This window comes from Rhopalosiphum padi, chromosome 1 (genome assembly GCF_020882245.1).
Source record: "Rhopalosiphum padi isolate XX-2018 chromosome 1, ASM2088224v1, whole genome shotgun sequence".
NCBI classification, from domain to species: domain Eukaryota; kingdom Metazoa; phylum Arthropoda; class Insecta; order Hemiptera; family Aphididae; genus Rhopalosiphum; species Rhopalosiphum padi.
In genome coordinates this window covers 82,237,924-82,251,478 of record NC_083597.1, presented here as the reverse complement: position 1 = coordinate 82,251,478, position 13,555 = coordinate 82,237,924, and the positions used below count along the sequence as shown (strand labels likewise).

The following is a 13,555-nucleotide window of genomic DNA, read 5'->3' as shown; positions in this document are numbered from 1 at the left end:
ACAATTATTAAAGAACAATTTAAAAGCCACACTGTGAAATTATGTGGGCCCTTTCCCAGATTCAATAATGTAATATGAGTACCAATATATTATTTATTTATCATTTTTAATAAATACTGTTCAATTAAAAATTGACGGTAAATTGTAATAAAAACAAAATGTTCGTAACGACGACTCATATTGACATCGAAATTAACTGAAACTAGTCATAAACAATACAATATGCGAATACTTACAAAGTTATAACATAAAGTTATCATATTATATGATCACCAACTTAATTTATTTATACGTTCAAGCTTTCGCGGTGACTTTTCATTTTTGTTTTTTTTTTTATTAAAGTTGGTATCTATATTTCAGAATCTAATTTTTAGGTATCTCATATAGTATTAATATTAATAGTAAAATTATGAATCGGCGTCACGGATAGGCAACTAATAGTACACAAACACTAGTTCCCTGCAAGATATAGATAATACTATAATAGGGCGGCCCCCTATTCGGCCAAAATATACCTTTCCCTTTTCGGCCACTGTTCCTTTTCGGCCAGCACAGTTTTAACAACTTATGAGTTATGATTGTATCCAAAACTATGATTTAAAAAAAAAAAATTATTACCTACCTAATACTTTATGAAAAAATAATAAAATAAAATAATATAAAATAACAAAATGTTACAATAAAATGTTATAATATAATACATTATTCGAATAAAAATTAATATAGTATTATAATACCTATACAAAAATAATTATAATAATAAAATAAAATAAAATAATCGGCAATACAATAAAATGTTATAATATAATACATTAGTCGAATACAAATATAATAATAATAAAATATGCATTCAGAAGTTTTATTTTTTATAATTATATGATATTTGTTTGACAAATTTGTAACGGCATATTTTATTATTTTTATAGTCTTCAATGTAAGTTTCATTTCGTTGATTTTAGGTTAATACTTATATAGTTAATAGTTATATCAATTAATAAAGAATTATAATTAATACCTTATTAATTTTTATTCAAATAATGTATTATATTATAACATTTTGTTATTTTATATTATTTATGTTATCATAAAGTATTACTCATATAGTCATATATAACTCATAAGTTGTTAAAAGAAAACTGTGCTGGCCGAAAAGGGAACTGTAAGTGTTGGCCGAAAAGGGAAGGGTACATTTTGGCCGAAAACGGTGACGCCCCTATAATAATATCCACAAACCGTGAGTTGTTTGTCCATTTTTTCGATTAGGTTACTATACTCAAGATGGCCTAAATACGAAATTTGATACGCCAAAAGTATATGAGAATAAATGTATTCGGAATAAAAAGTTAAAATAAACTAAATGTAGTGTGTTATCTATAGTTAAAGGATAAGTTGTTTAAAATATTTTATACGGTACTCGTTGAATATGCCATCTACCGTAATTTTATGATAGTTTAGTTGTTTAGTATGATATCTACTGTAGATATTGTATCTGCTGCAGTATACTCTTATAGAATAATATACTTGGATATATTATATATATTATATACATTATCATTTTGCAATTAAGATTAAGCTTTTATTGAAATCCCAAATTTTATTATATTTATAGTTTATACCTCTTTATAATTTATCATAGGTTCATTATATAAAAAAAAAAATAGTGTATGTTTGTGAGCCGTGTCGATTATATATATAGTTTTACAGTGATTTTCTTTCTTATTATTATGAATTTGTCAACTATGAGTTATTTATATTAACACAGTATTATAATGAAGAGATGTGCGCAAATTTTTAAAAAATGCGAAATTCGTATACACAACTACACAGTACCACATGAAAAAAAGTGACAAAGTAGAAATTAATAATTATACTGCATTATAAAAGTAAAATAATTTATATTTGTAGTGTAATGATATATATAATATATCATTATTAATTTATTAATTAGATTTAATTACATATATATATATTTAAATATTTGACATTAAGCAATTTAAATTTACAAATAAAATATAATTTAATATAAAATTGTCTGACATTATAATATAATATTAATAAATATAATAAAAGCGGCATTGCTTTATCGCCGAAACGGTAATTAAATTAATAATTATATTATTGTCGTCTGACATTTCGGGGCTACTGCAACCTAGCCACTGTTCAAATGCACAGTAGTACAGTAGTCCGCAGTCCGCCCTGAATAAATGTAGGCCGTAGGATAAAAAGATAGAAAGATAGAAATAACAAACATGATTTGATCAAAACTTTAAAATTAATAAACAAAACTGGGAAAAATTAAATGGGTTCGGGTTAACGTAAAATTGGTCATCGCATACGTCGGAAAACCTAATGGTAAGAGATTAATATACCATCCATTTTGAAAAATGTCTACATTTTAGTGACTCATAAGTAGTCATAACGTAGTAACGTACTAAACCTACCTAGTGGCTAGTAGGTACATATACCATTTTTTTTTGTTTCATGGTTGATCATTTTGATTATTGTCTTTGCTATAACTTTTAGACTGATTATAGCATCCAATCAAATTGCAGATATTTTAGGTTTTAATTTCTTATTAAACTAATCACCAGTGAATCACCCCAATGCTGTGGCAAAGTTTATGAAAAAGTTTTGTTTATAACTTTATAAGTAAAAAAGCTTAAAAATGTAATACCAAATTTCACGTATAATGACCACACAGTTTTTTCTACAACAACTCTAGTTAAATTATTTTTTGAAGTTTTATATTATTTACACAATTATAATTTATTTTAATAAGCGTTTGAATTTTAAATTTTAATGAAATCCGTCAAAATCCAGTAAATTCATAAAACACTTTGAAGTTAAAAATTGTTCATTACATTTTTAATTTTATACTCAGTTTGAAAATTTAAAACAAGGTTTATAATATACATTATGAATAAATAGGTATAAATAAATTATTATTATAAAAGAAAAAATTATGTATAAATACCTAAATTAATTATTTATAAGAGTTTAAATTTAAAATGTTGACATTTTGAAAAATTATGAATAATTTTGTAAACATATTGACTAACAAATCGTCTCCGATCAAAATTGTTTCTCTACATACATAATGATTTATCGATTCATTCAAACATAATAGGTATTTCTATTTCAGTGATCTCTAATAGTGACCTACTCAATGACGAGGCGCACTTGACAGATACAGCAGATCGATTACCTATACTTGGCCGCTTTTTAATTATTATAAAAATAATGTTTTAAAGTAAAATATATAAACGTTCCAGACTTCCAGTTTTCTGCTTTCTTTGGTCACGCCAATTGTCACCCTTTGGTTAATATTATTTTATTTTATTTGACGTAAAATGCTCAACACGCGTGGTCTGTGAGCTGTGGCATATAATATTTATTAATTTATTATAATAAGCGTTGTTTAGCGACGATAATCTCTTTCGAATTATTCTTAAGTAATAAATAATTATGGCAAATAATGTGCTAAAGAATTTTCGATCTAAAAAAATTCGACGGCAACGACGGTGATGGATGCAGCTGTTGCACATTCCGCACTGTACAGTGTACAAGTTCAACCGGTCGTCGGTCATCATTACTCATTATCAGTCTAGTGTTGATAATAACGAATGAGTAACGTTGTACACTTGTATCTATAATATACATTATACAATTATTATTATTATTGTCATTTGTTTTTTGTTCGTTCACATTTTTTTTTTATCGATAATAACATTTCTTATGACTTGCATTATTTTCGATTTCGATACACTTTATTACGGTTGTTCGTCGTCGTCGACAACGAATTTATAAATATTAATTCATTTGTTGCCACAATCGTTGTATACGTGTGTAGTGCACAATGAGTGCATTCAAACGTTTATGTCTGCTGTTGCTGACTTTATTTGCGATTACAATTACATTAGTCCAATGCGATGGCGATTTGCTCAGGTGAGTAACGTTACTTCTGATGATTCACAAACCATGTATATACTCACATCATTGTTTGTCGTTTTCAGGGTAAAACTCTACAAAATTGATAGTGTACGTAAGCAACTCAAAGGGATTTCCAATTCTTTTGATCAGATCCAAAGTCGCTATAGTCCACTCAATGCCGAGCCTCTGTCCAACTATTTAGACGTATGCGTGTATTCTCCCCGTTATCTAAATGTTAAGTTTTTTATAACAATTTTACTTTATTTTAGGCTCAATACTATGGACCTATTACAATTGGAACTCCCCCTCAACCTTTCAATGTAGTATTTGACACAGGTTCATCAAATCTTTGGGTTCCATCAAAACAATGTAGTGTTTTGAACATAGCATGCAGTAATATATAAATTTTTTTATTTCTTCTTTCAATTTTTTTTTTTTTGCTAAAGTTTTTTTTTTTAGTGCTACATAACAAATATAATATGGCCAAATCAACTACATACCAAAAAAATGGAACTACATTTTCAATTCATTACGGTTCAGGAAGTTTATCGGGCTATTTGTCCACTGATGTCATTTCTGTTAGTAAATGGTTTTTAAAATAAGACAATACAATACTATTTAATAATATTAATAGGTGCTAGAACAATTTACAGTAAATTTATAACAATGGAATAGAGTTATATATCAATTACAATTAATTATAAGTATTGCAAGGCTTATAATAATTGTTTTAATATTACTTTAAAATTAATTACACAATAACTGTAATTATACCCATACTTATATCAGTATGATCAAGATTCATATGCACAGATAAAACTTAAAATATACTTAACAAAATAAGCTATAAGCATAAGTTATATTTTTACTCATATTAAAATAAAATTCATAAATAAATTATTGTGTGTAATGATGACACAATCAAATAATTTGATTTAATTTTAGTAAATCAAATTATTCAAATAATTAAAACTCTTAGATTAATTTGAAAGTATAAAAATATTTGATAGGTATTTTTTAACTGCCAAATAGTAATAAGACAACAATATTAAATAATGTTGACAGTTCCCAAACATTTTCTTGGTAAAAGTATTATTTGCTATTTATTTTTTTTTTTGTTTTATTAATATATACTTTCAATTTTTTTTATTGGCTTATATTTGAATTTCTGAATTTAATAATAATTATCATTTAGATGGATGGAAATTCAATTGTTAATCAAACTTTTGCTGAAGCAATCCAAGAACCAGGATTAGCTTTTGTTGCTGCTAAGTTTGATGGAATACTTGGTTTAGGATACAACACAATTTCTGTTGATGGAGTTGTACCTCCGTTCTACAATATGGTTAATCAGGGAATTGTTAAAAATGCCATATTTTCATTCTATTTGTCCAGGTAATGATGTAATACATAAAAGAAAAATTATTTACAAAGCTCTTTCTACATAATTAAAAGTTCAAGAATAAAACATTATTCAAACTATTTAATTTTATTTTCTATGTATATTAATTTAGAGATCCATCCAGCACTCCAGGAGGTGAAATAATATTTGGTGGATCCGACCCAGAAAAGTATACTGGACCTTTTACTTATGTTCCTGTTACTAGACATGGTTATTGGCAGTTTGGTCTAGATGAGTATGTATTGTTTTAATTTTTATATAACTGTTAATTATTAGTAACCATTTTTATCAAAATGAATTATTTTTTTATTCTTAGATTCAATAATATTAATTAATTAATATTTTTTTAAAGAAGTGTGTTATTTTCCAATTTATGTATATTTATTATTTATTTAATTTTGTTTGAAAAGAGTACTAGTTGGCAATACATCAATTGTGAGTGGAGCCCTTCAAGCAATTGCTGACACCGGCACTAGCTTGATCGCCGGACCTGTTGATAATATCAAACAAATCAATGAGCTTCTTGGGGGTACTGCCATACCAGGAGGAGAATATATTGTAAGATGAATTTTTAAATATTTTATTGGACATTTGGACTTATAACTAATGATGAATGATTGTTTTAGATTGCATGTGATCAAATTGATAATTTACCTGTGATATCGTTTGTAATTGGTAGCACAACATTTAAGCTTGAAGGAAAAGATTACATATTGAAGGTGTGTATGTTTTCTCTATTCGCATTTCTCTTAGACATTTTAAAATGAAAAACTGTTAAATTTGTTATTTTTTGATTATTCATTTAAAAAATACTTTTTTTTTGTATTCAAGGTGTCGCAATTTGGAAAAACCCTGTGTATATCTGGTTTTATGGGTATCGACATTCCTCCTCCAAATGGTCCATTGTGGATATTGGGAGATGTCTTCATCGGTCGCTATTATACCGAATTTGATCTAGAAAACAACAGAGTTGGTTTTGCCAATTGTAAATAAGAGATGTGGGATTAATATATACTATAACCAAATTTGGTTTTGTATTATGCAGAAATTAATGAACTGAACAAGCAAAGTTAAATTGTATTTTATCATTTTAATATTTGTTTTTTAATTATCAATATATTAGAACTTTTATATAATAGTCAGACGATTTAAAAAAAAATGTATGATAGGGTTGGTGCTTACCAAGTGTTGATTTGACTGACAACTGAAAGTCATATATTGCTTTTAATTAGAGGGTGTCACACTTGCTCAATCCATCTTTGGTTCGTCCCTGGTTTTAGTGACACTTTTTATGTCATATTAATATTATTTTTTGTGTTTAGATAATAATATGTAAAATAAATGATATACTTATTTGTAATGATGTTATTTGTATTTAATACAAACAAAAAATGAACACGGTTTGAATGTCAATAGAGAAATTTTTGTATCCTATATCTTTAACTTTTTAGTTTTTATAGTTAAGTATTTCAATAAAATGGCATAAATTATCAATGTTCAGCCCCATTTGTGCCTATCAAAAAAAATGTCTGTTTGAAATATTTTATTACAGAAATACTAAATGCATTAGTCTTGAAGTAAGTATATTAAAATAAATGTGTTAGCTTTAGATTTAAATAAACAATCAAAGTCGAGATTTTTATACATTCATTGTTATATAACTAGTAAAGGCGGTTATTATTAAACACAAAGCACAATAATAAATATTGATACATTGTTTCAGTCACAAATTGCAATACGAGTGTGTTTGCCAAGGCACATACCACGTATTTGTTCCAAATTAAACGGCTTGCCCAAATACAGATTCCGATTGTTTGTACATGATTTTTATCTGTTTAATGTGGACTTAGAAAGCGCCCTTGTTAGTTTTGCATATTATAATAGGTATTGAAGAGCATAATATACTATACATGTTTTATTTTAATTTTAATAAAAAAATACTTGAGACAGGCACGCACACGAAAAAAAACGAGGGAGGGGTCATAAAAAATGTACAATAATCATTATTACATAATTTATTTATAGTATATTTTATATTTTTATGCTTGACATGAAATTCATTCAAATAAAAAGAATTAATTAGGTATTAGATTTAGATTATTATATCTACATTGTAGTAATCGATGATTGATTTAAATAAATTACACAACTATTAATTTTCGTGGTGGAAGGGTAAAGTCACTCCCCTCCCTGTATACGTGCCTGAGTTTTGAGACGTTTAATATTATTATATTATATTATTTTTTTATAAACAACAAATATCTAGATGAAATTAAATAATATTTGTTATTATAATTATTAATTAGTTTATTCAATGTTTCTATTCTGAATACAGTGTCATACATACTGGATAAATTAATTATTTCATCAATATAATACTACGATCATAGACGTAATAGAATTCTATAATGTCTATGACTACGATACATTGTATGTCAATCTATAAGAGACTTTATTTCAGTTTAGTATTGTGGTAATATTTGGTTTATGAAAGTCCACTGCCCGAGCTAAATACTATTAGTAGTATATTTAACTTCCGCCATAGTTCAACAAGACACCATGCCTAATTAATCAGTAATTATTATACTAGTATTCTCAAGTCTAGGATTTACAGCAAGTCGTAACTCTTTTAACTCGTAAAAGAAACAGAAAGCTTATTTGACATAACTACTGACAATGCTCCCGATCCCGGACTAAGATATCTTGGTCCGTGGCCCGTGTTCACGATGCATAGAATTTATTTTGTCAAAACAACCAAAACATGTTGGTAACTCTGAGGTTCCTATATTACAGATGTTTGAATTGAACTTTGAATGTTGATAATACGCTGTAAATAATAATAAATGATAATATTAAATAAGTAAATAGTAAACAGACAACAGTAAACACTAAATTACATAGTAAATTGTAAATTGTAAAATGTAAATTCTTGGTCGTTACGTTCTACCATTAAGTATTAACTTATTCTAATTTTACAATCAAAATTTTAAGCTTGTTTATGCTTGATTCACGGTAACGTAAACAATTTCTGGTTGATTTAAGCGACGTGAAAGTACGTCAAATTTCCTACTACTGTTGTTAGAAATTGCAATGTACATGTAGTATTAATGCGCACCTATGCCAAGTTCATTATAGCTATAACGATATTCACAATACTAGTGATTCTGTACTCCAACCCAAAGTCTGCAGTTAATTTGAAATCAAAAATATTGTCTTCGAGCCATGTGGCGACTGCACCAGCGGATAACAAGACCGAGTCGAAGGTCAGTATATGGATATCGGTGACAAAGATTGCTCGTGGTCACTTGTTAACAAAGTTTCGAAAGTTCTTCAAGTCTTTGATCAGTCAGCGTGGCAAGTGCCGTGCTGTTTTTGAATTGAATGTAATAACAGACAACGCCAGCCGTCCAACAGTTGACAGTGTGATCAACGAATTTAGCAAACAATACAAAGAAACATTACTGACTGTAAATATAAATTATAAATTTAATTTTGTTTAATAAGCGTGTGTAATGTATATGATTATTTATAGTTAGTTCATTATGATTTTCAAGATGTGTTGAAAATAGTTGAAAGTAAAATTGAACCGTTGAAACGATTTTTCCAATCATCAAAAGGATCTTACTACAGTGATGATGTTTTCTATCTATCACCAGCACTTCATCTAGTTGCACCAAATTTATTAGACAAAGCTATTGTAGTTGATGTTGATACATCATTTCAATCTAGCATTTGTGATCTTTACAATGTATTCGACAAGTAAGTAGAGCTATAAATGCTTACAAAATTAATGAAAATAAAGAAAATTTTATTTATTAATAATTGTTATTATTACAGTTTCACCAACACACAACTATTTGGTTTGGCCCCAGAACTTTCGCCAGTCTACCATCATATACTGTGGAAATGGAGGAACTATAAAGGTGATAAGTACAAAACCCAGCCATACACTAACATGAATGGCCTGAATAGTGGTGTTATATTGTCATATTTGGAGCGAATAAGAAAAAGCGCTGAGTACGATAGACTTATCAGTCCTGAATGGATTTCTGGTGTTGTTCAAAAGTATCTATTCAAGGTAAGCGTAAACATCTGTTACTTTTGATCTTTGGTATATGATTGATTTATGATTTTAAGGGACATTTGGGTGATCAAGATTGGTACACTCTGGTAAGTTATGAACGCCCAGAATTGATATATCGCTTGTCGTGTGGATGGAATCGTCAACTATGCACATGGTGGAAGCTACATGGCTATGCGGATACATTTGAGTCATTTGCAAAGTGTACAGAGAAAGTGCATTTATATCATGGAAACTGTGATACACCTATTCCACCAAAATAAAATTTCTCCTGAACAAAAAAATCTTGAAATACATACTTAATATTTTCAATAAAATTGTCAAATGACTTATTTTTATATAAATTAGAATTGTTATAACTTCATAAAATGTTGAATATATGTTTTACTTGAATAGTTTTTACATAATGTTATTGCTTTATTGGTTTAAGTTTTAAATAAAAAAAATTTATATTTTATAGGTTATTTTAATTTTTTTTATATTACATGATGATTATTTAATTTCTATTGCAGCTTAATAGTTAATTAAAATAATTAAATCTAAAACTGACAACAGCATAACAAAAATTTAGAAAAAATTGTACATAATAACGGTAGAATTTTATAGTTTATGTGCATGCATGAAAACAGATTCAAATTTGAAGTTAGATTATTCATATTCAATGTGTCTATGTATATGTACTTCACTGAAGTAAAGTACATGAGCATTAGTTTATTTCAGATGTCACTAAAATTTCATACTAGATAAATATTAAATATAAAATAAATTTTAGAAAACTGCAGCTACGTTTTACAAACTAGTTCCACTTGATTTAATGTTGTACACAATTAACAAAATAAATTTATACTTTGATCTAAATATAAAAATATGAACATGATACATTATTTTATTTATATTAGTATTAGATGAGGCAGAATTTCAGAAATATAATTTTGTATACTTACTAGTTAGTACTCTATTTCTCTAATGTAATTGCATCACTGTTTGGGTTTCTCAGAGTCTCCTAAAATGTAATTTAAAAATGCTATTGCCACGACTGCCCAACGTCTGAGATAAGTTATATACTTAATGTTGTATTAAGGTAGTGTAATTATAAGTAGCAATGTGGTACACTATATGTCATCTACTATACTATATAATATAACTACTTAATATAGGTAGGGTAGCAGAAAAGTAATTCCTTCGGGAGGGGGGAAGAGTTAAAAGTTCAACCTTTCCACTTCAAATATTTTCGGATTATGTAGCTTAAACATACATTTTTTATTTATAATAACATTTCATAACCCTACCAAAAACGAAAACGTAAAAGTTGAATTACTTGGATATTAATTATATTTTTTAACCAAGCAGAGGTGAAATAACTTTGAGATTTGAGTGTAGTCGTTGTATTTAAAAAATTGAAGTGAGCACTGTGCACAGATTAAGATAATTTATATAAAGTAAAAAAAATATTCTAAATCACTCCTACATGTCTTAGTCCGTGGTTAAGAACATATCAAATACATTTTTACCATGTAAATAATAACAATAAATAATAATAAAAAAAAAAAATTGACTTGAATTTGTACAATATTATAATATATTATTATATTTAATTAATTGTGATTTGTATGTACAACGTATAGGGAATTATATTAGATATTAAAAATAAAAAAAGCACATTTTTAACCACGCCAGTTGTTAACATAAAAGATAGTCCTAAACCTGTAAAAGTGAGAAGGAAAATGTGCTGTTTTGGAAACTAAACCTATTATAATAACTAATAAGCCAGTTTACCGTATAACTTTTCAAATCCGGGACTCAGTTTACCACAAAAACGGAATTTCGGACTCAATTCACCTAGCTCCATTTTTTTAAACTTCTTACATAACTTATGGAACTATAAACCTAGACTCGGCGGGCCTAAGTGTAAACTCAGCTTGAGAATTGAGATTACGAAAAGCAATTAATAAAACTAATCTGTTTTATTCAATCTATTAAAATCAATAAGGACCTGTTAATAGTCACACGACTTATATCTAAAAATACCAATTTTAGTTTTAAAGGATTTCGGTTCTTTGAGGTTCAGTTCTTGGTGTGTAATTTTATTCTGATACACATAACATAAATTTAAACAAGACATTTAAAAGTATACAAGGTGAAGCAATTAAAAATCTAATAATTATTTTAAAAAGTTAAAACTTTTCTAATAACAAGTTATACCTAGATAATTTGAGAAAAACAATTAAATTAATGCTAAACTAAACATTATCATTTCAATAATTTTAATTTTTAGAAAAGTTGACAGCTAAAACAAAATTAATTAATTCAATGCCAATACTTTAAACAGTTTAAACATAATATTATAAGATTCTCATTGGTAATTAAAAGATGAACGAAGACAAAAAAAAAAAACAATAGTATTTTATTACTTATTTTAAATTAAATTGTAATACATCCAATTGCTGACGTATTTATATCGTCATGTATTTGGGAACTTTTTCATATTATGTTTTTGATGTGATGAGGAGCGTGTGGATCCACACCGTAATTTATCTATCCATCTTCCAGCCAAGAGCTATTTATGCCGCAACGTAAAGAATGGTAAAATGGTTTGGACCAGCAGAGTCGTAATATAATATATGTATTAAACACAGAAATACATTATTTAAATTATATTAAATTACAAAATAATATAATAGTGATAATAAATAATGATATCTTTACTTGATCGCTATTGAATTAAATACATAATAATTGGAAAAAAACTTTGTTTATCCGAAAAATATGTCATATATTATTAGAGTTAAAACGAAAGAAATATATTATATTTAAAAAAGGATCCACCTATAAAACGGGTATAGTACAGGAATCAAAATTCACGTTAAAATATTATAGTACCTATACTTAAGTGGGTAATATTAAATAATTAACATTTTATGAGGACGCTATACCCGCATGTGTTGTCTCTGTCTTCTACACGCGTAACATAGTTAAAAACTGTTTTGCGCGGGACAACTTTACTCCCTCGATATTTATATTAAAATTACCAACATTTTAAATCGCATTGAGAAGAACTTTACCTGTGTTGTAGCGTTTTAATTTTTTTGATAGTGGTAACCAATAATTTTTAATAATTAAATGAAAAAAACCTAAAGTTCTCAAACCGATAACTTTAATTGCATTCATGTTATCAAAAAAATTAAAACGCTACGTCACAGGTAAAGTTCTTCCCAATGGGATTTAAAATGTTGGTAATTTTTATATAAATATCGAGGGAGTAAAATTGTCCCGCGCAAAACAGTTTTTAACTATGTTACGCGTGTATAAGACAGAGACAACACATGCGGGTATAGCGACATAGCGTCCTCTTAACAATATAATAATGGTCTTTGGAAAAATAACGGACCCTATATATATATATATATATATAATACGGCTAATAATAAACAATACTGTACCCGTTGTCTGGGAGATTTTCAATTTTTTCGTTATCGTACAATATTTTAAAGGTTCACTTACGATTCTGAGTACGGACATACTACACTTTCATTCTCAATCATATTATTATAGTGTACCTACGACATAATACTTATTAACGATACAATGGCATCACGAAACATCGATCAGTTCATAGAAGAACTTAAAGCTTTTATAATAACGACAATATACAAGGAATAAAGAGTGATCTGCTCTTGCATCCGTTGTCCGGCGGAGATCACTCACTGGTTAGTGATGACGATTAGGAAATAGCTACGGACGTTGTTCAGACAAAAGTACAAGATTCGTCGCCCGAAGATGAGTTGGCTGGTGCAAGTAAAGAGCACGTAATAGAAACGTCCATTGTGCATGCAAAAATAGATAATACGTTATGCGAAGATGAATTAGTTGGTATTCGAGTGACGAGCAAGCGGTATAGATAAGGGCATTGTGTCGGCAAAAATCGTAGACGATGCGTTGCCCGAAGACTCACTTGGTGGCGATGAGCTGCAGCCCGCAGGCGATAGAAACTGACGTTGTGACGGCCAGGGGTGAAGAAGTGAGAAATAGTTTTGGAGCGTGCCGGCTGGAGTCGCGCACCACCTGATCCTGAAACTTCGAGTCGCTAATCGGCCCGGATGCAACACATGCACCCAAAAGCCCGCCGTACCCGTTTCCACGCC

The 13,555-nt window shown here is 28.2% G+C and overlaps 2 protein-coding genes across 2 annotated transcripts; both read left to right on the top strand.

Moving 5' to 3' along the window:
* Positions 1–3,626: 3,626 nt before the first annotated feature.
* Positions 3,627–6,695, top strand: LOC132922034 (lysosomal aspartic protease). Its single transcript, XM_060985337.1, has 9 exons — positions 3,627–3,945; positions 4,014–4,134; positions 4,200–4,323; positions 4,390–4,508; positions 5,126–5,325; positions 5,445–5,567; positions 5,743–5,890; positions 5,959–6,051; positions 6,164–6,695. Exons 1-9 carry the CDS (start codon positions 3,857–3,859, stop codon positions 6,323–6,325), a joined length of 1,179 nt encoding a protein of 392 aa, XP_060841320.1. The 5' UTR covers positions 3,627–3,856; the 3' UTR covers positions 6,326–6,695.
* A 1,489-nt stretch (positions 6,696–8,184) lies between these two features.
* LOC132917683 (xyloside xylosyltransferase 1) lies at positions 8,185–9,870 on the top strand. The gene is made up of 4 exons (XM_060978535.1): positions 8,185–8,799; positions 8,865–9,091; positions 9,170–9,410; positions 9,470–9,870. Exons 1-4 carry the CDS (start codon positions 8,440–8,442, stop codon positions 9,674–9,676), a joined length of 1,035 nt encoding a protein of 344 aa, XP_060834518.1. The 5' UTR covers positions 8,185–8,439; the 3' UTR covers positions 9,677–9,870.
* Positions 9,871–13,555: the final 3,685 nt, after the last annotated feature.